Source organism: Phyllopteryx taeniolatus, chromosome 13 (genome assembly GCF_024500385.1).
Source record: "Phyllopteryx taeniolatus isolate TA_2022b chromosome 13, UOR_Ptae_1.2, whole genome shotgun sequence".
Classification (NCBI taxonomy): Eukaryota; Metazoa; Chordata; class Actinopteri; order Syngnathiformes; family Syngnathidae; genus Phyllopteryx; species Phyllopteryx taeniolatus.
Genome location: NC_084514.1, coordinates 9751323 through 9774101, shown reverse-complemented (window position 1 = coordinate 9774101; position 22779 = coordinate 9751323). Strand labels below are relative to the sequence as shown.

The window sequence follows — 22779 nt, the reverse complement described above, 5'->3', positions numbered from 1 at the left end:
TGTGTGCAGAATTTTGAGGAAAAAAATGGATTTATTACATTTTGGAATAAGACAACATAAAAAAATGTGGAAAAAAGTGAGGCCCAGTCAATACTTTTCTGGTGCACTGTAAATGCTGTGCTTGCATGTAAAGTCTTTTTTTTGTTTGTTTAGTGTCACAACAGTTGCAGCTGTGACATTGTTCCCAATGGGGATTACAGGTTATTGGATTGGTGGCGAGTGACGTCAGTGCACATTGTTAAGAGTGGCAAAAAAAGAAAGGCTTAATAAGGCACACCGCGGGGATAATTGAGTTTGTGGGGGGTGGGGGCGTGGCAATTCAAGCTGTTTATTGCTACTCCAAGTTGAAGTTTACTGTAAAAGTCATTTAGGTCCCGTCCACATGGAAAACCGATCTTCTTTTTATTTCCTAAAAAGTTGTTCGTCCACACGAAAGGCACTGAGTCTCTTTGGTTCATAAAGTATCCATCCATTTTCCGTACCGCTTATCCTCACTCGAGTCACAAGATTGCAGGGGCCTATCTGAGGTGACTCTGGGCGAGAGGCGGGGGTCGCCAGCCAATCGCAGGGCACATATAAATCCCTTGTCATTCCAATGACAGATTGTTTACTGTTTATATAAATGCCATAGTAGCGAGGATTAGCAATTTAGTTCCATTGCTTCTAACCTAGAATGGAAAAATATTGCGTGGGTTTATGCACCAAAAACATCCCAACCTCCGAGCCGTAAACATAAAACAAACAGTTGTGTATTTAACTAAACCACACGACTCTGCTTTACATAAGTCAGTTAGCCTAACGCTAACACACAATGCAAAGCACAATGGAAGGCATAATAAAACTAGCATTAGTGGTACAGTAGTTATAAACCGTTCAAAGGATATTTGAACACAAATGGTACAGCAACATATGGAGACAGACAATATGAAAATACTCACCTGCATATATTCTTTCTGCGCTGCGAAAAACTAAAATGACTGCAGCTTCGTCTTCCTTGTGTTCCACCGTCAACTCGTGTAATGTATATTTATGTATCCTGCCACCTGGTGGCCAAGCAGCACAATGTCCACTGAATTAAACCATGGAATGATGATGCTAAAAGCTTTCTTTACAGTCGTTGCATAATATGTAATTATATTGCTACTGTATGTTTTTATATCGTACAATACTGTTGAGTGCTATTTTTCCGTCCCAAAATTGTGGGTGCTTTCTGGGAAGGCTGGAACTGATTAATAGTATTTCCATTCATTTCAATGGGGAAAGTGATTTGACTAACAAGCATGGCCACAGGACGAATTAAACTCATGTCAAAGTAGCACCGTATAAGTATTTCAAAATAGGGAGTTACTCTTCAATCAACCTGTAGTTGGTTGCTGGTGTAAAAACTCATAGAGATGATGAGCCAGCTTGCTCGTATCTTTGGGAATGAACAGCTTTGAAGCTTGGTAGCAATTTTCGCCTAATGAGCCATGAATTGAATCAGAGCTCCCGTCTTGTCTTGAGCCCTCTTAAGTGGGAGCTAAGCAAAGGCGGGAGGGAGTGGCCATGGAAGGGGGGATAATCCAATACAGGGAGACTTGACCGGGAATGAGTCAGGGAACACTTGCGCTCTCAGAGAACTGAATGAACAGCTCCCTAGCGAGAGCAGACCCACACAGGAATTATACAGGCCGTCTGATCTCGTGGAGTCCACGGTCTACCTCACTCGCCATACGACTCGGGCGGCTGTTTTCGCTCAGGGGGTAGGGTGGGGAAGGTGCTGGGCCCGGGACGGTCCGGTGGGATGGAGCGGTGGAAGAAAATGCTTCCCGACATGATGTCGCTGAAGATCAGCGCGTATGTGAAAGAGTACTGCAAGAGGAATGGGCTCCTGACGCTGTCCGTCTTTGCCGTGGTGGCGGGCTGCGTGCTGGGATTCCTCCTGAGGTCATTCAACCTGTCTACGCAGGTACAGTCGGATGGATGGATGAATGGGCAGATAGCAAGAAGGATTGAAAGACTTGGATAGGGGATTGGATAGGCAGGCGGACAGAGGGATGTATTGATGGGGAATTGTCAAGTCAAGTTTATTTGTATCGCCCTTTATCACAAGATAGACTCAAAGGGCTTCAAAGGTCCAGAGATGACAAAGGTCGGCGACATCCACAGGAAGAATAGTCTTCACTTTGGTGAAGACTAATGGGGATCCTAAAATAAACTTGATACTTGAATCCCCTGGTCTAAGGCCCCCATCCGGGCAAGGAAAAACTTAAAAAAACAAACAAACAAAAAAGGATTTGTGGAAAAAAAGAAGGAAACCTTGAGAAGGGACCACAAATGGAATAATCCCCCTTCCAGAATCACCAGGCTACAATGTTTGCTGAGTGAGCAAAATTTATCACATAGTATATGGTACTGTAGAATGTTAGAGGGAGTCCATTTCATGAGATGAAGCACTACAGGTAGATGCCTCCAGGAAAGTGGTTGTTCTTCAGGAAACTGACTCGGTTGGTGGATGAAGAATCCTCCACAGCAACTCCTCCGGGGAAGTAGTCCACCTCAGAATAGGCTGCCTGAACTGAACTGACTGTTGGACTGAAAGACAAGACAGATGGATGTTGGCTGGATGGAGGGTTCGACATCTGTCTAGGACGTTCTCAAAGATGGGTGGATGCAGAGGCACAAGGATGGATGAATGGGCAGATGAACAAGTCGCATCGTAGGATGGATAAACTGTTGAAGAATGGGTGGGTGGATCATTTGGTTTAACGGGCGGACAGAACATTGCTGGATGGAGGGACAGCTGGATGGATACGTGGATGGATGGAGTGGAGTATTGGTGGATGGATGGATGAATGGACGGACAAACCGGACACATTGTAGGATGGACAAACTGGTGAGGGATCGCAGGGTCTTTCTATCAGAAAAAGGGACAGATGGATGGATAGTTGGTAACATGGGCACAAGGATGGAGGAATAGATGGACAGAAACAATGGATGGTAGGATGGACTAATGGTTGAGGGATGGGTGGGCGAATTGATGGTTTGCTGGGTGGAAGGACAGACAAATGCATAGTTGGATATATGATTGGGAGGATCGGTGGTTGGACTGACAGATGGACAATTGGTTTGACGGGTGGATGGATGGATGGATGGATGAACATGTAGTTGGACAGGCAGACCAGACAGATGGCTGTATGGACAGATGGATGGTTGATGGAGAGATGATGGATTGATGGTGGTATTGGCTGATGGATGGATGGGCAGAAGAACGGGAGACGGACGTGAGACGGACAGATGGGTAGAGACACAAATCGATTGGGGAATATCTGATGGGTGGGGGGATTGATTGTTGAACTTTTATTAATAAGCAATTAATAGTTTAACCAACAGATGTATGGTTGAATGAATAGACAACCGAGAAAGCTGCTTAGACTGAAAGACCAACAGAACAATAGACATTAGACTGACAGATCGATTGGATGAAGAAAATAGATTACAATCAATCATGTCACCTGTTGCGATGTGGAGATAAGACACTGAAGTTTAGTTTTGGTGTTATGTTGTTGTAAAGTTTCTTTTCCATCACTCAGGCCAAGATCTACTTCTCTTTCCCCGGGGAGCTGCTGATGAGGATGTTAAAGATGCTGATTCTGCCTCTCATCACATCCAGGTACAAAACACTGGTCCACGGGTAGAGTCAATGATACAACAGGCCAGAGGAGGTTGACTCGAGTCATATGATTCGCGTCGCTGATTTTTGACTTGCAACTTGCTTGGCTAAAACTTATGAAAGACTTGACTTTAGACTTAGCATTCATGACATGACGGTTTGTGTACCGTTTCTTTTGAAAGTTCATTGATTTATTTCTTTTTGTCGTGCGCGCCGTGAGTCTGGCAACCCGGCCACTAGCCGGCTAAGCTAGGAGACGAAGGCCGAGGCGACTTCATTGAGCAAGTGTCACGGATGATTACATTTGGATTCAAGGATGATCATTTTGATGAAATCAGGAAAAAAGCAACATGCAAGTTTGCAACTCAAAGATAAAAGACCTTCTACAAGGTCTACCTTCATCTTCATCTTAGCATAATGTTGACCTCGACAGTGTGGTGGATTAGTTTGAGGTGACGTGGCCTCTTCTTCCACGCCATTTTTCCGTAAGTGGTTTCTAGTGGAAGATGTTTGAACGTCCCAATCATAGTCAATACTAAAATATCTCACTACAAACTGGCCGATTCCCCATGCCCCCTTTTTTTGCACTACAGTCTTATGTCTGGTCTGTCAGCCATGGACACGAAGGCCAGTGGCCGTTTGGGTGTCCTGACCATCACTTACTACCTGTGGACCACCTTCATCGCCGTCATCGTGGGTATCGTACTCGTCCTCATTATCCACCCTGGGATCGGCACCGAGAAGGACAGCCACCACGCCAGCTCGGGACCCGTCATGACTTCAGCTGATGCTCTTTTGGACCTCATCAGGTAAACATCTCGCGTCCACCCGGAAATGTCAGGGACAGCCTTAAGGTACGGGTTGTTGGTTGTATGGTAGCGTGGGAAAAAAAATGGTCGGCATCAAGCGCTTGGACTGGAGTGCAGGTCCAAGTGGCCAATTCCGATTGCATGCTTATATCTGATGTTTTTTGACTCGCTAGTTCCAAGTACAACATATGTCCGATATGACTTTGTTTACATTGACGGAAAGCATGAAACAACCCGCATGTGCAGATGCACAAAAAACACTTAAGGGTATTTTTTTTCCACAAGCATCCACAAACAATAATACATAAATATATTGGATAAAAACATAATGAAAGGGAATACGCAGTTTTTATAAAGTCTAATTACTGTTGCATACGTCAGACACGCCCACACAACCAAATTTAGGTTTTCCTGGTCAAGCCGTGTAGAAAATACAGTGGATGGACAGATCATTAATCAATATCTTCCCACTTGCTTTCCTTTAAAGCCCATAGTGTAAGTTCCATGGCATTTGATACCTTCATAACATTTATCTTATTGGGGGGGGGGGAGATTTACTGGGCGAGGCAAAGCAGTGTGGAGCAACTACCTCCAGTCATCACGCAACCAGTCCACTTCTGGAAGAAAGCATAGACTCTCCCAGGAATGCACCCAGGAAGGTTAATTTGGATTTGAAGTTGCATTTGAAAAATGTTTACTTGAACCCAGCATATATGACTGCAATTATACCTGATTTTAAAAAATATATAAAAAATAATCTCTTAGGTTTCGCAAGACCAGTCCAGTTCTGGGGTCAATATACCACGCCAGGACTCCACCAAAAGAAGGTCCAAGCCGATCTGGTGTTGTACTTCAAAATAAAAGTCCTCTGGAATATGCATATTTAACTGTCAAGTTACCTGATTTAAAAAACATATATATTTATTAACAAATGTTGGTATCGTTATACATTTTTCAGCCACATCGCCCATCCCTAACCACAATTCGAACACAGAACCTTTGACTGTGAAATCAAAGTGCGTAAAATAGTTGCAGTGTTACCTGTCGCCCAAGAATAGGAAGCCACTTACTGGTAATCTGTTAATCCCGCACTCACTCGCTCTGACACTACGATGGCAATGAGTGTGTTTAAGCGCAGGGTTAGTCATGTAAGAGCTCACGAATAAACTCCCCGCTAAATCTGATTACTTAAGAGGTGTGGTGTTCGTCTGCCTGCCGCCGGCCAAGTAAACACTTGACATCAGAGTCCTCTTGCGCGCTCGCTTTCGCTGACGTATGTGGTATAAATCCTTCAGACTGTTTGTGGCTATTGCAAAACACCCCACACAGTCTCCTCTAGTGTCAAGGGCTGCATTTCTACTCTGCTGTCTTTTGGCGGACCGTAGCAAATCCGACAGTTAACGTTGCCCGTGTCGTTTGTCTGCATTGTATTACGTTCGATATTGGGTGGCAAGGAAGGGGAAGAGAAGAAAAAGTTTGCTCTCATCTTTCCCTTCTTTGTTTCCCACCAAACATGCATCATTTGGTAAGACTCACTACTTCTATTACTAATAATACATTGGTGCCTCGAGATACGGTTGACTTGAATTTTTCGCGATACGAGCATAGACCTGTCACGATAATTACGATATCGACTTATCATTCGATAAATGAAATGGACACAATAGTTTTTCTGAACTCGATAAGTTCTCGCTGTGGTGGTGGAGCCGGTGCGTGTAGTGCGCTCGTAGAATGTCGGCGCACCGGTGCTACTGGCTCCCTATTCCAGTTGTGGCCGTTAGGGAAACGTTACACCAGTAATTTCGATCTGTCATACTGCTCAATCGGAATTGTCCACCTGTACAAGTGCAAGTTTTCAATAAACACGGGGAAACACAACGTATCATTTGCTACTCCCAATCGGTGAAAAATGAAAAGTAAAACGTAAATAGCGGTACTCGAACCCGTGATGGGACCAAGTAAAGCAAGGGATCGTGTGGCCACCTTAGATCCATGAGTTGCCGCACTCGCCACAGTGCATAATGTATACTAGTCACTCTAAACGGGTGTAGCGGCGGGGTGCTGTGAGTTGATCTGATGGTGTGCATTACACGCCCATTTTTACTGGCTCCCATGCAAGCAACTTAACATGTTTGCGGGAGCATAGCCTCATCAGTGGGGGCAATGGTTCCACCATATCCGATTTATCTTTAACATAACCCCATGCACTGAGGTCCAGGGACTTGATTTCTGGAGAACGAGTTTACCAGGGAATTGGGCCATCCCTTCCAATCCAAAACCCACCCCCCTTAATTTTGCTCAGGAAAAATGAATTACAGGCGTTAAGTTTTCCATTCTGCAATGAAAATGTACTACTTTTTCTTTTATAGGAACATGATCCCTTCCAATCTAATCGAAGCAACCTTTCAGCAGGTAAGACGATCCAATTAAAAAATATCAAAACCAGCATGAAATATCTTTACTTTAACTTCTGTGTTGTGGTTCCCCAGTATCGGACAGACCTAGTGCCCATAGTGCAGAGTTCCAACGCGAAGGAGTCACAGGCCAACTATGTGTACGTCATGCCTGACTATCACAACCCCCGCCTGGGCCACCCGGTCTTCCTGGACATCACCCCGGCACCCGACATCAACTACAAGATGGTGCCCAGCACGAGCAAGGGCATGAATGTCCTGGGGATCGTCATCTTCTCGGCCACCATGGGTGAGGCGGGCAGTAGTGGCTCCTTTAATAATGAGTTTATGGATAAGGGGGTGCCCTCAAGGTTTCGGATTTGTGGGGGTAAAGCCCAGTTTCTGGATTTGGGGGTTCAAGGTTAAGAATTTGTTGGGGGTGCGTTCTATGTTGGGCATAACGATTCAATCATTTAGTCAGTGTTCAGGTTTTGGAAGTCCGGTTTGCGGTACTGTATGTCAGAACGTTGCCTCGCATGTTCTTAGGGCTGCTGCTGGGGAAGATGGGGGAACGTGGAGCGCCGCTGGTCAACGTGTGTCAGTGCATCAATGAGTGCGTCATGAAGATCATTAACGCGGCCATGTGGTGAGGAATGCACACACGCTCGCTTGAAAAAGGAACGCAAAGCGCATACAGATTAGCTCTAAAAATAAATGGCACAGAGCAGTTCAGCAGTACCTCAAGTGCTCTCGCTAACGGATGAGAGGAGGGAAGCAACCTCCCGTTTGTTCCTTGGAAGCCATGCTAATGAATGGATGGATGTTTGCCCATATGTGCCCTGCGACTATGTCTGACAACCATTTCAGGGTGTAATCCCCCTCTTGCCCAAAGTCAGGGGAAGGAAGCAACCTTTGATTTGTTCCACAGAAGCCATTTTTCCCTCAATAGAAATCCAATGATTCCGTCTCGCAGGTACTTCCCCTTTGGCATTGTGTTCCTGGTAGCGGGGAAGATCCTGGACATGCATGACCCAGCTCACCTGGGAGAAAAGCTGGGCATGTACTTCATCACGGTTCTGTCCGGCCTGTTCGTGCACGGCCTCATCTTGCTGCCTCTCTTCTTCTACTTCTTCACGCGCAAAAACCCCTTTCCCTTCATCAGAGGCCTTCTGCAGGCTCTCGTCATCGCCTTGGCCACGTCTTCGAGGTGAGCTCAGCCCGTGACTCGCACCGGATTCCACGCACGCCGGTCCTTACGCTGACCCGAGGTCCTTTTTTGGTGTTCTTTCAGCTCGGCCACTTTGCCGATCACCATGAAGTGTCTGCTGGAGAACTGTGGCGTGGACCGGCAGATCGCTCGCTTCGTGTTGCCTGTGGGAGCCACCATCAACATGGACGGAACGGCGCTGTACGAGGCGGTGGCGGCCATCTTCATCGCTCAAGTCAACGAGTACGAACTTGACTTCGGTCAGCTCGTCACCATTAGGTACAGGCAGTCTCGTACTGTATATAGTTCAATACAGCAAAGCGATACTTGACTAAAAGTACAGCTATCTTAACACCAAATGACTTTGGGAGGAGCTAAAGTCACCTTGGAGAATATTACTTGAGTAAAAGTCTTAAAGTGCATTTGTCATACTCAAGTTGCAAAAGTAATTTTCTAATACTAAATGCTTCAGCACTGGAAGTAAAAGTGTTTTCAAAAAGCGAGTGGTTGGAATTGTGACCGTTTTTATTTATTTTCGTTTAATTTTTATTAGAACACTTTGCGGCATTGTACGCAAGTGGTTGGCACTCCGCTTCAACTTCTAAGGGCCGGGGTCTGAATCCAGGCTCTGGACCATCTGTGTGGAGTTTCCTTGCACATCCCAAAAACATGCTTCCTAGGTTAATTCTAGGCTCTAAATTGTCCTGAAGCGTGACTATAAGTATGAATGGTCATTTTTCCACAGTGTATGTGCCTTGCAATTAGCTGGCAACCGGTCTGAGGGGCAGCCGGCCTCTCGGCCAAAGTTAGCCGCTCCGGTATAGGCTCAAGCCCACCTGCGACCCTAGGGTGGATAAGCCGTATAGAAAATGGATTTCCTACATCCGAAAGTTTGAAAGTAAGGGAGTCTTTATTCGATGCATCACTAACAGATCTTCTTTGACCTTAGCATAACGGCGACAGCAGCAAGCATCGGCGCAGCTGGAATACCTCAAGCTGGTCTGATTACCATGGTGATCGTCTTGACCTCTGTGGGGTTGCCGCCTGCCGACATCTCTCTGATTGTGGCCATTGACTGGGTTCTGTGAGTCCCACTGCAAAGCACTAACGGAAAGGAATTTTGAAAGTCTACTGAGGTCAACGCGGCCCCCCCCCCCCCGTCTCGTTTCTCGCAGCGATCGCTTCAGGACGATGATAAACGTCCTCGGCGATGCCTTAGCAGCTGGTATCATGGCGCATGTATGCAGGAAGGACTTTGAGAAGGCCGCCGCTGCTGCAGCCGTCGCCGTAGACGGCGTCACCCCCGCCGTTGTCAATAACGGAGGATCATCCAAACGGGTAAGGAGAAATTGTATGGCACAAACACAGAAACTTAGTTCTGTCCAAAAATATTTGCCCCTTCCTGATTCCAATCAAACATTTGGAAGAACAGGACATGAGTCCTTCACATCACTGCGAACACATTTTGGTCCGCTATTCTATACTTTTTTTTTTTTTTTTTTTTTACTCATGTTGAGGGATGTTGAGCATGAACCGCCCTTTAGAGGTCATACCACAGCATCTCAATTGAATTTAAGTCCGGACTTTGCCTGAGCCACTACAAAACCTTCATTTTGTTTTTGGAGCCATTCAGAGATGGACATGTGGCTGGTACTTTTCAGGTTGTTGTCCAGTTGCATAACCCAAGAGTGTTTAAGCTCTAGGGCACAAACTGATGGCCCGACCTTCACCTACAGGATTATTCTGGCAGACAGCAGAATTCATTATTCGATTCATCACAGCAAATTTTCCAGTAGCAAAGGACCCCATTGCACAGTTACCACCACGTTTTGACTGTTCGCATGATGTTCTTTTATCAAATGTTAAATTAAATAATGGGGGAAAATACTTTTCCACAGTACTGTACTTAGTGTAGATGCGCACTGTGAGTATGGAGTTGGAGTTCTCATGTGAGGAGAAAGCTCTGGGGTTTTGATGTGAGCATTCTGGGATAGATCAAGGTTTGAAAACTGAGGTCAATGGAAAGGTGTGGGCTCTCGTCAGGTGGTGGATCATTTGTACTTTTAATGTGACATATTTTTATTGATTGTTTTTCGTTAAGAAGAATGTCCATTTGACTTTCGTGAGCGAGTAAAAAAAAAAAAAAAAAATCTTAAGTTACTCACTCAGTACTTTAGTAGTTGTTTCCCTGAATACTATTAATTTGGAGGACTACGTTATACTTTTACTTGAGTCATATTATTCCAAAGTACTCTTAGTTAAGTATAATTTTTGGCAACGAATTGAAGAATTCAACGATTAGCTTAACATTTCTAGTGGTGACACACACTGGGTCGCAGAGGGGTGTCAAACTCATTGTTGTCACGGACCACATGGTAGCTATGACTTTCCTCGGCGGGCCGTTACGACTGTGAACCAATATAAATGAAAGACTACATCATATAATTACATACACTATACACAACACGTCGATGAATAACCAGTTTTGAAATCAGAAACCTATAAAAACATGTTTATCAACTATTACATTTCTTTTCAAAGGGGGATTGGTTAAAAAAAAAAAATGCTTGCAAATATCTCAATGTTATTACACCAGAACACAATGAGCAATTTTGATTGGCTTTCACGGGCCAGATAAAATTGTGTGGCGGGCCGGATCTGGCCCCCGGGCCACCAGTTTGACACCAGTGGGTTAGCACATAAACCTCACAGTTCCGAGGACCCGGGTTCAAATCCCGGACTCGCCTGTGTGGAGTTTGCATGTTCTCCCCGTGCCTGCGTGGGTTTTCTCCGGGTACTCCGGTTTCCTCCCACATCCCAAATTGATTGAAAACTCTAAATTGCCTGTTTAGGTTTTAAGGTTCTGAGCTAAGGTCAGTGGGGTTTAACTTTGACTTTTTGGTAATATCAATAATACCACAACAAATGTTTATTTGCGTTCTCCCAACAGAGAGACACAGTGATCTCCATGGGCAATCAGAGCGTGACCCTGTCCGATGCACCCTTAATCGCGCACCGCTGCGATTTTGTGTTCGAGGTTGATGGCGACAACGTTTTGGAGAAACCCGTGGCCTGCTACAACCTATGCCAAGTCTGAGACGCTTTCCCAGGACGGACCGTCAGCGGGCCTACCTTTCCACGGACCAAACACTCATCTCACCAGAGACCAAAGGGAACCATCAGAGACTTAAGATGTGGCTTTTCAGTTTCTTTGCCAGTGCCAAGACAACAGAAACCTTCACTACTTGATGTACTGTGTATTGTGCTGTTTGTCTCAATGGATTTTGTATATGAGCATCTGCAGCCAATTAGATGAATCGGTGAGTGTCGCATCAGACTTCTACAGTAGACCTACCCTAATGATGGATTAGACCAATCCAGTTGCCTTAACGTGATCCCTCGTGCTAAAACAGCAGCAGCTTGATTGACAACAAGTATCATTGTCAAATCAACTTCAACCTAAGACACATTTTCCGAAGAGTCACATGAGATGGTCAACTGTCTTTTTATAACAATGGCTATGTTTTTTGTGTTTATGTTTTCCAATTAAAAGTTGGTTCACTCCACTAGTCCAATTATCTTCTTACAGCTATGCCCAGACAGCAAAATCTAATTGGCCCGAATGTGCTTCAAAATCCGGGATGAATCCACAATACGTATCCGGGCCCGTGTGCTTTTGAACAATTGGGCCGGATGCAGTATGGACTAATTTCTCAGATCTCGACCAACTTTGGGCCAGAACTGGCCCAGAAATTAGATCCTGATCAGCTCTGAACCACATCCGGTCCAGATTTGTACCAAAAGTGCTTTAGTATTGAAATATTGGTCTTTTAGATACATGTGTCAAAATATCTGGTAACTATATTTAAACAATGACAATACTTCATTGAAGTTTCATTAAAGTGACATTTATTTACAACTGCATCATTACATGGCACACATTAGCATGCTAAAGGCTAAAACTCATAAACAACATATTTGAAGTACATTACAATAGTAACCAAAGGTTTACCATTTTAATTTGTAAACATGAAAATTCAGATGGTGCAAGTAAACTCAATTCTGCATGCACTCATCGAAAAAACTTTTTATTTTGTTGTTACAAGCAAAATCTAAATAGAAAATCAGTTTTTTCTTAAAAATCTTAAGTAAAAACTAGCCTGAAACAAGTGAAAATCATGAAAACAGGTTTTTAGATAGTCATGAATCTTGTTTTAAATGTAATGAGAACTGTCTACAAATAAGACATTTAGACTATATTTAAAAAAAAAGCTCATCTCATTTAAATTATCACCTAAAAGGTAACTTGATGCATTTCACTTATTTCAAGCAAATTTTCACTTGCGACTAACAGTATTCTGAACATTAATAGTTACAGAACAATATGGTAAATGCCACATACTGCATGTTGTAGTAAGTTTCAAATATTTGCTTAAATAAACTGATTCAAAATAATAATGACGATCAAGACAATTTAAAACACTGCACACGTTTGGTATGGTTCTGGGTTGTCATAGAGCAGCCTCCGGTTCGAATCTGCAGACAGAAAATATTTGCAATTACAAATCAGTGATGAAGAACAAAACTCAAGACAACTCTCCACTACTTGTCAGAAGTTATTCGTCCATTGGTCTCAGGCTCAACATACATTAAGCCATTTCATTAAAATATTAGTTGCATCTCGTGTTACCTGGGTTCACGGTTCCGACGGCCACCTCCTCGGTCAGACGCAAGGTTGAACCAACAAGTTTGAACACGTTTTGTTAAATTGTTCAAATTTCTCGCGCGTTTGGTCTCTGGACCCGCCCCGAACCAATCACGTCGACCGTTAAGTTTTACGGTCTGGCCCGCAACTGGCAAACATTCGTACAACGGACCTGCTTGGCTCGAAGGATCTGGCGAATTTCACTTTTTGAATTGACTATGTAACTAAATTAAGCTTTTGAACTATTCTAGCTAGCTGTGCCTGTATTTGTGTACAAAGGCCATAAACTTAATTCGATCAAATGAAAAACAGGGTGACGGGAACGGAGCGTGCCTTTTGTAACCTCGAAAGTCAAATATTTCAATGAAAGCCACACTGAGGCCATAAAAATAACCCGTATGGAGGCAACTGAACTCGCCTTCTTGTACCGCTGTGTTCCGTTTGCAACTGCAAAAACAAGAAAAGTCATGTCGGGATCGCCGTAAGCAGAGGACCAGGAATATTACGCTGTATCTTGTGGAAAGTCATAATTTGCATATGTAAAAATTGCGTCCCGGAAAGGAAAATTATCCTTTATTTTCACTTACACTTTTTGCTTCGTTCATCCATCCAAGCACCATCTCTGAAGACAATGAAGTGACTGAAACATTGTCCGATGTTCTAAAGTTGCTTCCTCCCCGAAAACACACAAGCTCATGCCTTCCTTAAAAGACTCCATTGTTTTTATTGACATGATCAACGTTAAGACATTTAACGGACGCCAGTTTAGCTCTGCACAAGTCCTCCATTAAAAAACACTGCATACATGAATAAATACAGTGTGCCGATAAACAAAGTTCCCCCTGCTCTCATAAATTAAGGCCGAAAACAGCGCCTCCCCAGCCCACTCACTCACCTGTTTGAGGAACCATAGTACAAAGTGCCAATGGCAGTAGAAAATAAATAAATGACTTTTAAAAAAAGAGATGGGCCTTACCTGCTTTGAGCAAGTCACCACATATTGCACACATTTCAAAGACAACAACTTCCCAACAAAAATCACGTTTTTAAAGCTTGGTAACGGTGAGAATGCTGGAATTGTGGGGAGACGATGTCGAGGTGGAGGGGGACCTACAGCCCATTTGATCTGACTTCCCATGCAATGGAGAAAAACCTCAAAACCTCAGACGAACTGTTAAAAGAAGCAAACAATAAATTGTAAAAACTCAGATGAACTGTTACAAAAAAAAAGCAAACAAAAACATTTGCTTGAGAAGTGTCAACTTCATAAATTCAATAGGAACCTTAAACAACTTGGGTTTAAAATGGCCACTTCAGAGAGAAAATTGGACCAAATGAGTACTGGCAGCTATAATAGGATGGGCAATTAAAAGCAATTTAAATTAAAACAAATTGTTTTAATCCATCTCATAACCTGCAGTAAGTGCACAACACTGCTTCATTTCACGATTTTTAACGATCAATTCAGCTTTTAAAAAAGGTTAAAAACTGTTCATTGTTTTCAAATATTTGCAACTGTGATGTTTTAAATAATTTTATTGGGGCCAAATTGAAGAAAAAAGAAAATACGGTAAAGAAAATAGAAAAAAAAACAAACAAAGCAAAGGTTTCGCAAAACAAATTTAAATTTAATGGTTTGAGTTGAAAAGGGAAACAACTGAAACAAAAAGTGTAATCATCAACAAAGGCCATTTGTTTCACTCCAAACTTGAGATGAGCACTTGTTAAAACTTGTTAAAACAATGACAACCAACCAAACAAACCTGCCCCTGCTAAAAGGAAACTCACAAAAACAACAAAAATGCTTGCTTTAGTTAAGATTAAACAACACAAATGAAAGGGGGAAAAAAGCGATGCTTCATTCAGTCAGTCAGATAAAACTCTTTGAGTACCTCTTTCAAAAGTGGGAGAGGAGAAAAAAAAAAAAAAAAAAAAGGTAAATAGAAAGCAAGAGTGAACAATTGAATCCTTCCTTTCCTGCATTTGGTCCACCACAGTCCCCTCCTCAACCTCGACTTTTTCCATACAAACAACAACAATAATAAAAAGACTCAGATTTCTACCTGCAGGGCGGCCGAGCAAACTTGTTGATTCACATCAAATTGGATATTTAGAGCAACTGAGAGGGGGCGAGGGAAAAGTGCTTTGCTCTCACATTTACATCCACTGGATTATTATAATTTAAGGCCTCTATGTCTACATGTGACAATAATCCAGGACCGTGGGCTACTTCTCCACAAGGAAACAAATTGCAGAGCAAATCATGGCTCCAAATGTGAATGAATGCAAAATTACTTTGCATGTTGGGATTCTACACCAAAAGCGTCAGTTTTCCACAAAACAGAAAGAATATATGCCTACGAGTATTGTTGTATGTTCTGTTTGTATGTATTGCTGCTTCGTGTGTATTAAAGTAGCGGGTGTTTGAAGGTTTTGAATGACTAACCTTGATACTTAAGTCCCACGCTCCAGAAAATGTGGGAAACAACAACGAGCGACATGGATAAGTTCCAGGACACTTTTTAGACCAAAGGTGCGGTGTTGAGTGAACGCGTTAAACCGAGCGGATCGCACTTCTCTATGCTCCATTGTCCCCTCCCCCTGCCTCTACTTGTGGCCCTTGCTCGTCTTGAAGGACACCTGCAGGGTCTTGTCGCCCAGGCGGTAACCGTTCAGGCTGGCGATGGCCATGGCCGCCTCCTCGTAGTTGGTCATGGTGACGAAGCCGAAGCCCTTGCACTTGTTGGTGTTGAAGTCGCGGATCACCTTGACGTTAGTGACGGCGCCGAAGGGGCCGAACATCTGCCAGAGGACGCTCTCGTCGGCGTCCTGGCCGAGGTTGTAGATGAAGATGCACCAGCCCGAGGCAGAGTTGCCCGGGACGCCCACGCTGCCCATGTGGTCCACGCCCATAGGGGAGAATCTGCGGAATGCCGCCAAGCACAAAACATGACTGACGTGATGCCATTTCTGTTACACTGGTTACCAGCATACGGTATTTTGACTTTTTTGAGTTTTAATACAATTTGTGACCAAGCTCGGAATTTGCTCTAATACATTTAAAAGACAAACGTCCATGGGAGATTCATTGAAGAGTCTTGAATTGTCCTGAGGTGTGAATGGTTGTTTATCCACATGTGATGATAAGTGGTACAAAGAATAGATGGATCAAATGAATTGAAAGGCCAATAATCCATTCCAGCCTCCCCACCTGCTCCATAAAACGCATATTGGCTGAAAAACTTACCTATTCACCATTTTGGTGCAGAGGCCAAAACCATAACATAACTTAGTGTAAACATTACTTTTGCGCAACCCTGTGGCATATTGAGTGAGTCCAAGGACAGATGATGAAGTGCTGGGAGGAGCTTTGTTTGGTTAGGCTATACCTCGTCCTGTAAAACGTTCTTTGCCGCCATCTTGCAGACATAGGTAATTACCTACCTTCTTGGAGCATCCATTACAGTTGCTGCCTTGAGATAAGAGTGACTCGACTGAGGGGGAGTTAAGACTTGCGATACGAGGTGGCAGTGAACTCAACTCAAGCAGCAAATTGAACAATTAAAGAAAGAAGCTTTATGTTGTTTAATGTCACTCCCAGTTGAAGTTTACTGTCAAACTAAACATACAAATTTATTTACACCTCATGTATTTAAAATAACCACATAGCTTAACCTTTCAGTCCACTCGCTTAATGCCAACACTGAACAGCATCTATGTTGTGGTGCTTTAACCTTTTAAGGAACACAAACGGTGCAGCATCAGACAAGTAGACACACACTATAACAGGACTCATATTCTTTATCCGCAGTGTAGAACTAATAGTGCAGTACTGATGAGCTGTCAGGAGCTGGGACAGTTCAATCAACAGTATATACTTATAATGCCCCTAGGTGGCCAAGGCAGGCACATGAGCAGCACAATGTCAATTCAATTGATGCAGTGTGCCAAAAACGGTTATTTTTATTTCTGTCATTACTGTATGTTTTTATGAAGTACAATAATATGGTGTTCTATTTTTCCTCATTAAAATAGACATAACTTTTTAGTTTTGAACTGGGGAAGGCTGTATCAGCTTAATGCCATTTACAGTCATTTTAATGGGAAAAGATGATTGTGATACGAGTGTTTTGACTTATGAGCATGGCCACGGAACAAATTAAACTTGTATCTCAAGGCATAACTGTACTTGTGGATTTTCACAGCAGGGCTTGGTGTAAATAGCGGGGCTTAACTATATTGTTAAGAACAATGTAGAAAGAAAAACAGTTTTTATACTGTGTAATTACTGTACAGCCGGTAGTATACATGAGTGGGATGTGCCTTGAATGGTTGTGGATTTGGAGTCACTCCTTTCAAGTGTTAGTTTTGTCATGGTCCCTCCTCTTGTCTGGTGTGTTGTTGTTTTTTTTTTTTTAGAGCATATTTAACGGTCATTGCTTTGGCTATAATTTAAATAATAGATGTTTTCATGTTTGTGTTGTTTTGGCAGACACGAGTATGTATTCGTCACTGATCATTGTATTTCCATTACGTCGTGCTTGCATTGACGGGGTACTATCTGATCTGGCCAATCAGAACCAAAGTAGTGAAATCCAGACTTAAGCGGCTCACCTGAATCGCTGCGCCTGGTGGTGCATTGGCCCGGCGAAGCGTCTCGACTGGTTGTGGTAGAGCTGGGAGATGATCTGCGTGTTCTTCACCTGATTAGGGTCGGCAGCGAAGCGCACTGAAATGGGCTCGGAGGCCCCGGGTGGCTTTTGGCCGTTGAGGTTTTTCACAGCCTCCTCGGCCTCTGAACGCTTGTCAAAGCGGATGAACGCCTTGCCGCGTGACATACCTGTATTCCGGGAGGACAAATGTGTGACTAAGCGAGTGAGTGCCAGTCACATTTAAACAATATTGCCCTACCTGTGGACTGGTCGACGAGCACACGGGAGTTTATAATGCGGCCGTAGTGCGAGAACATTTCCTCCACGTCCTTCTGCAACATGGACCTGGGCAGGCTGCTGATGTACAGGTTGGCATCCTTGATGGTATCAGAGCTGGGCCGTGCGTATGACACCTGCGACATGGGGCAAGCCATCGCACAATGAAACGCTCCGTCTACCCACGTGTGAGCATTTCAGTCTATCTCTAACGTGTTGCTATTTGACCAAATACTATTTGTAAAAGTGCTTTAAAGGGGACATATTATAGAAAATACTTTTGAATTGCTTGTACACACATCATTGTGTTTAGTGCCTGCCCACCAATCAAGTGTAAAATTTATTAAGTAAATCTTTTGTGATCAGCCTATTTCTGAAAAACTTGTGAGCGAGATGCTCTGCACTTCCGCCTAATTAGCATGCACCCCCCCCTCTCCCCACATACACACCCCAAGTCTTTAAAAAGCTGTTGACAAGCGACAGCCAGGGTCCCGTCGCTGGACTACACTTTCTGAAACACTACATCATAGTCAAAAGGTAAGTAGAGCTGCACTGGGTTTTGCTGCATGGACAGAGATCTTTACACTAATTGACAAGCGCATGTCTGTCTGTCTGTAAATCTGTTGTACTAGAGCGGCTCCAACTACCGGAGACAAATTCCTAGTGTGTTTTGGACATACTTGGCAAATAAAGATGATTCTGATTCTGAAATGTTAACTATGAATGCAAATGCTTTGTTATTACTGGCCCTTTTCCCCACATACTATGGGCTTCGCACTCGCAAATAGAAACCGCTTTCCTAGTCGCAAGGCCCTAAGCGCCACTCCAAGTTATTTTAACAAAAGCCCTCATATCTCCCTGTGAAAACGGGTTAATTTCATTTAGACAGAAAAGAAGGTTCTGTAAATGGATCTAATTCTTGGTCATTTAAATAATTGTAGGGGAAGCAAGCAGGTCACAGTATTAAGACACCTGGAAACTCTTTGAAATGGTTAGGATTGTTAAAAACAAAAGTGCATAGTATGTCCCCTTTAAAAACAATCCCCAAACCCTACATTTCTGTTCCCAAATGAAATGAATAAAAGTCTTGTTTGCCATTTTTTTTTTTAAGGAGTAGACAAATTCTTTGACGACGCATCAAACTCATGGTAACGAATGAGCCATGGTAAACGGCGCCGCTTCCTGGATCTACTCACTAGTTAGCGGACAGCACGGGCGTGTTACATGACATGACATCGGTGGCATCGTTTGACAAATGGTAGAACACCTGATATGTGCACGTTACCTTGATAGTTTTGGAATGTAGCCTTAGTCCGTTCAGTGATTCGATAGCTCTTTCTGCATCACTAGGGTTAACATAGTTAACAAATCCATACCCTAAACTGTGGCCTAGAGAAAAAAAAAGGAAAACAATAAAATAAAACAAAACAAAAAAACGTGTAAAGTTAGTGGCTAGTCTAAACAAACAAACAAACAAACAAAATGTTCACAGATCATCAGGCCCATTAGAATGAATCAAACTATTGGGTGTTGGAAAACAAAAAACAACAAAAAAATTAGCAAGACCATAAAATGGACAAAAGTGAAGAACTATGCTTCCCCACTTAACTCCTTGCCATTCAAAACAACAAACCCGCGTTTTCTACTCTGGTAGCTCGCCAGTGTTTCGGCCCCCACCTTTAACCCCCGCGAGCGCCCCGGCGTACCTCCAACTTTATCTCGAATCAGCTTGGCCGACTCCACCTCGCCGACGCTGCTGAAGAGGTTGCGCAGGTCATCTTGCGACATACCCTGCGGCAGGTAGTTGACGATCAGGTTGGTCTTGGCGTCCTTGGCATCCTCGCCTGGCATGTCGTAACCGTTGGACATGTCATATGCCTCCTGCTGCTCGAAAGCGGACGCACAGGGAGGAGTTTGAGGGTTAGGTGACCAAGAGTACAACTACAATTACCTTACTTTTGATGATTACCCATAAGTCATCGTTTTATGATCGCTAATTTCTCTGTCAAACTAAAACTGCTAAAAAAAAGTTATTCGAACCTATCCACGTATTTTTGTGCTCCTTCTGTAACGCCCTAAGATGCCGCCTAAACGCCCTGCTCCTTCTCAAGGCTGCCACACATCGAGCAACGCGGACGAACTCAACTGTTGCGCCGTGTGCAGGGTTTGGCAACTTTTTTCATGAGTTGCCAGTCAGCCAGCCACTGGTTTTGCCACGATTCAGAATTTGAATTGTCGGTGCACAGTCATTGTTACAGCCAATGAAAATGCACATAACTACGGCTGTGAGGAAGAAATACAAATCTGCAAACTCGGCTAAGTCGAGCACAAACATTGGCAAAAAGCGTATTTGTGCCGCCCGGAACCATTTAGCCAATGTTTACCGCACAGACATTTGTTGCGGACGCAATGTTGGGCCAGTGAAAAACATTGCTAAAAATGACAGAGAAGCGTCTGTAAGTCATCTTTAAGACACTGTTAGATATGTAATGTACATAGAACATGATGCATGAGTGAGCTGAATAGCAGTAAGCGTTTTTTAAGCCTAAAATGATCATTGCTAGCACGCTAATGCTAATCGCGAATGCTAACCGTTTAGCAAAGGCTGATTTTGTTATCTGAAATTCTGTACAGTTTATACGAACATATGCAGTTTAACAATAGATGTCCAGTCCTCATAAATGAGAATAAAATGCATGGTAGCAGTAACCAAAAAAAAAAAACGTTTTTTTGGGGCGGGTGCTACTCGAAATATCTATAGGCTAATCACAAACAGCAATACAAGTAGACATAATATTCACAATCACAAGCTACATGCTTTATACTTTGCGATGAATGAGGCATATTAAAGCTGTACTGAGAAGCTGAAAAAGGGTGTTGGTCTACAGTACAGTATATCAGTCTGCTTGTCTTATACTGCCCCCATTAAAGGAGAAATTATGACAATTACTGTATGTTTGTCAAAAGTATATTAGAGAAACCAAGAAAGGAGGTGAGTCTACAGTGCAGTACTGTATATCCGTCTGCCTGTCTTATACTACCTCCAACAAAGGAGAAAGTATGGCAATTGCTGTATGTTTGTCTGAAGTATAATATTATGGAGTTCTATTTTTCTATTACAAAATGTTTTTGTTTTTTGGGGGGGAAAGGGTGGAACAGATAATTGACATTTCCATTCATTTCATTGAGGGAAGACGATTTGAGGTGGTTTGAGTTATGAGCATGGTCAAGGAACAAATTAAACTTGTATTTCAAGGCACCGCTGTATTTATAAAAAAAAAAAAAAAATGGAGTTATCCATGAAACGTTGAGTCAAAAGTAAAAAATGGCTAATAGGAAAGTAGTCACTGGTATTTGTACGGGTTGCGACACGGTGACACACCCAGCAGCATCCTCACACTCGAGACCATTTTTTTCCCAAAATCAAGTAATCTGAAAGTCATTCATATTTATGGGTAATGTTGTGAGAAGTAATTGAAATGATACCGCGTTCTGGACTCGTAGGGTGGGGAGCAATCAATCACTTACAGATTTTCGCTTTTCGCATTGGGGCATGTCCCTAACCCCCATGAATGTAAGGAGTTCACTTTACACAACTCTACTTCTTGTAACCTTCCTGTGGTACTTATGTGTTGAAGGGGATGGTTATTTCAAATAATTTGAAATCACAGCTGTACTTTGTAGTGAACAAAACAACTTACATCCAAGTACTGAATGTGTCCTCTACGAACGGCCATGAAGACACTTCTCTGCTCCAGAAGCTGAATAGGGGGGGTGGGGTGGAACGTAATCACTGTTATTATAATTATTTTAAAGACAAATTTACTAATAAATTTATTTATTTTGTAAACTGATTCAATGCAAAACTTTACGCAGTAAAGCTTCCTAAAGCAGTTAGCTCCTCAAATTCCAAGCATTCCAAACTGGCTAACATAATTTAAACCACTTGTAACGGCAAACTGTGCATATGTCAAACTGAAGACGTATAGTACTGGAAATTTGACAAATTCGTTTAAAAAAAATACGGCCTCAACATGACACCAGGTCGTGGTTTTTCATAGATGGTGAACACGGCCCTAATTAGCTGCTTACTAGCATTAGCAACGCCGCTAGTAGCCGCTTCGCTAACCTGGACGAATAACGTTTTTAAGTGCGTTATAAAGTCGCTTAACGTATCAAACAACGTCTTCAATACGCGAGCGTCTCGCTATCTCAAAGCATCGGGCCTCCATTTTGTGTGCGACAGTTCCATCCCCTCCCGCCCGTACTGAAAACCCCAGCGGCCTGCTACAAGGCCTCAAAGCCTGGCGTTAGCTTTAGCCTAGTTAGCTGGAGCACTCGAAGGCCACGCTACGCCCCCCCCCCCCCAAACAAAAACAAATATTTGAATATAAACACTCCACGGCGCATTGGTAAACATTTAAAAGCCTTACCAGACTTTTTAACAGGGGCGGCAGGTGGTTCAGCCCTTTTTTTTTTCTTTTTTTTTGCTACCTCAAGCACGGCTTTTCCTGTACACAGAGCAACGTCTCCTTCCCTCCTACCAGGTTGCTTCTCTCTCAAGGAGGCAGGAGTGTCGTGGTGAGTGACGCGAGGCCACCACGCCCACTCGGTCCGCCTCTCGAGTGCAGGAAGCTGGACGTCCGCAGACGGACGTCGGTTCATAAAGTCAGATGTAAAATGGCCGATTTCAGTAACTATTGTTTTTGACTGAGGAGGCAGAATGTGCCAAATGTCATTATTTCATACAGGTTTTTCCAAAATATATGTACACTATGGCTTTTCCGGGTCAAATTAAGTGTTTTCATTTTTGATTTACCAGTGTGTGAAATCAAGGAAAATGGTGGAAATATTGAAATTGTAAAACTGTACATATATGTGCATTGTGTTTAAGAGGGAGTCTCGAACAGGCAAAAAACTCATGTCTCCACCACATTTTTATATTTTCTGTTGCACATCACACAGAACCAGGTCACACACATATGGACGCAAAGAGCGATTCATAGTGAAAGAGGTGCACAAACAGTCTTGCACTTTTTGAGTAGTGGGGTGGGGCTGATGCCTTAAAGCACAACACTCCAATAG

General features: G+C 43.3%; 2 protein-coding genes across 4 annotated transcripts; one reads left to right on the top strand and one right to left on the bottom strand.

Moving 5' to 3' along the window:
* The first annotated feature begins 1571 nt into the window (after positions 1-1571).
* slc1a8b (solute carrier family 1 member 8b) lies at positions 1572-11627 on the top strand. 2 transcript variants are annotated; one of them, XM_061795058.1, is made up of 11 exons: positions 1572-1948; positions 3573-3652; positions 4246-4461; positions 6831-6873; positions 6951-7164; positions 7401-7500; positions 7828-8061; positions 8146-8340; positions 9011-9145; positions 9237-9399; positions 11012-11627. In XM_061795058.1, the coding sequence occupies exons 1-11, from the start codon at positions 1784-1786 to the stop codon at positions 11156-11158; spliced, it is 1692 nt and encodes a 563-aa protein (XP_061651042.1). In that variant the 5' UTR covers positions 1572-1783; the 3' UTR covers positions 11159-11627. The 2 variants fall into 2 exon arrangements, with proteins under 2 accessions (XP_061651042.1, XP_061651043.1); XM_061795059.1 differs by lacking the exon at positions 1572-1948 and adding an exon at positions 1988-2726.
* Positions 11628-11947: 320 nt separating this feature from the next.
* Positions 11948-22284, bottom strand: elavl1a (ELAV like RNA binding protein 1a). Of its 2 annotated transcripts, XM_061795069.1 has the most exons (7): positions 22128-22284; positions 21396-21455; positions 19401-19578; positions 18980-19083; positions 17678-17831; positions 17381-17606; positions 11948-15689 (listed from the first exon to the last, which is right to left on the bottom strand). In XM_061795069.1, exons 2-7 carry the CDS (start codon positions 21429-21431, stop codon positions 15374-15376), a joined length of 1014 nt encoding a protein of 337 aa, XP_061651053.1. In that variant the 5' UTR covers positions 21432-21455; positions 22128-22284; the 3' UTR covers positions 11948-15373. The 2 variants fall into 2 exon arrangements, with proteins under 2 accessions (XP_061651053.1, XP_061651054.1); XM_061795070.1 differs by lacking the exons at positions 18980-19083; positions 21396-21455 and having other exon boundaries at positions 22128-22283.
* Between the last annotated feature and the right edge of the window lie 495 nt (positions 22285-22779).

Excerpts from the sequence above, each read along its gene's own strand:
- slc1a8b (XM_061795058.1), top strand. The coding sequence starts at position 1,784 with ATGGAGCGGTGGAAGAAAATGCTTCCCGACATGATGTCGCTGAAGATC. Across the intron at positions 6,874-6,950 it reads TCGAAGCAACCTTTCAGCAG|TATCGGACAGACCTAGTGCC; the intron begins GTAAGACGATCC and ends GTGGTTCCCCAG. Across the intron at positions 9,400-11,011 it reads ACGGAGGATCATCCAAACGG|AGAGACACAGTGATCTCCAT; the intron begins GTAAGGAGAAAT and ends TTCTCCCAACAG.
- elavl1a (XM_061795069.1), bottom strand. The coding sequence starts at position 21,431 with ATGGCCGTTCGTAGAGGACACATTCAGTACTTGGAT. Across the intron at positions 19,579-21,395 it reads GACACATTCAGTACTTGGAT|CAGGAGGCATATGACATGTC; the intron begins GTAAGTTGTTTT and ends GCTTTCGAGCAG. Across the intron at positions 19,084-19,400 it reads GATTCGAGATAAAGTTGGAG|GCCACAGTTTAGGGTATGGA; the intron begins GTACGCCGGGGC and ends TTTTTTCTCTAG.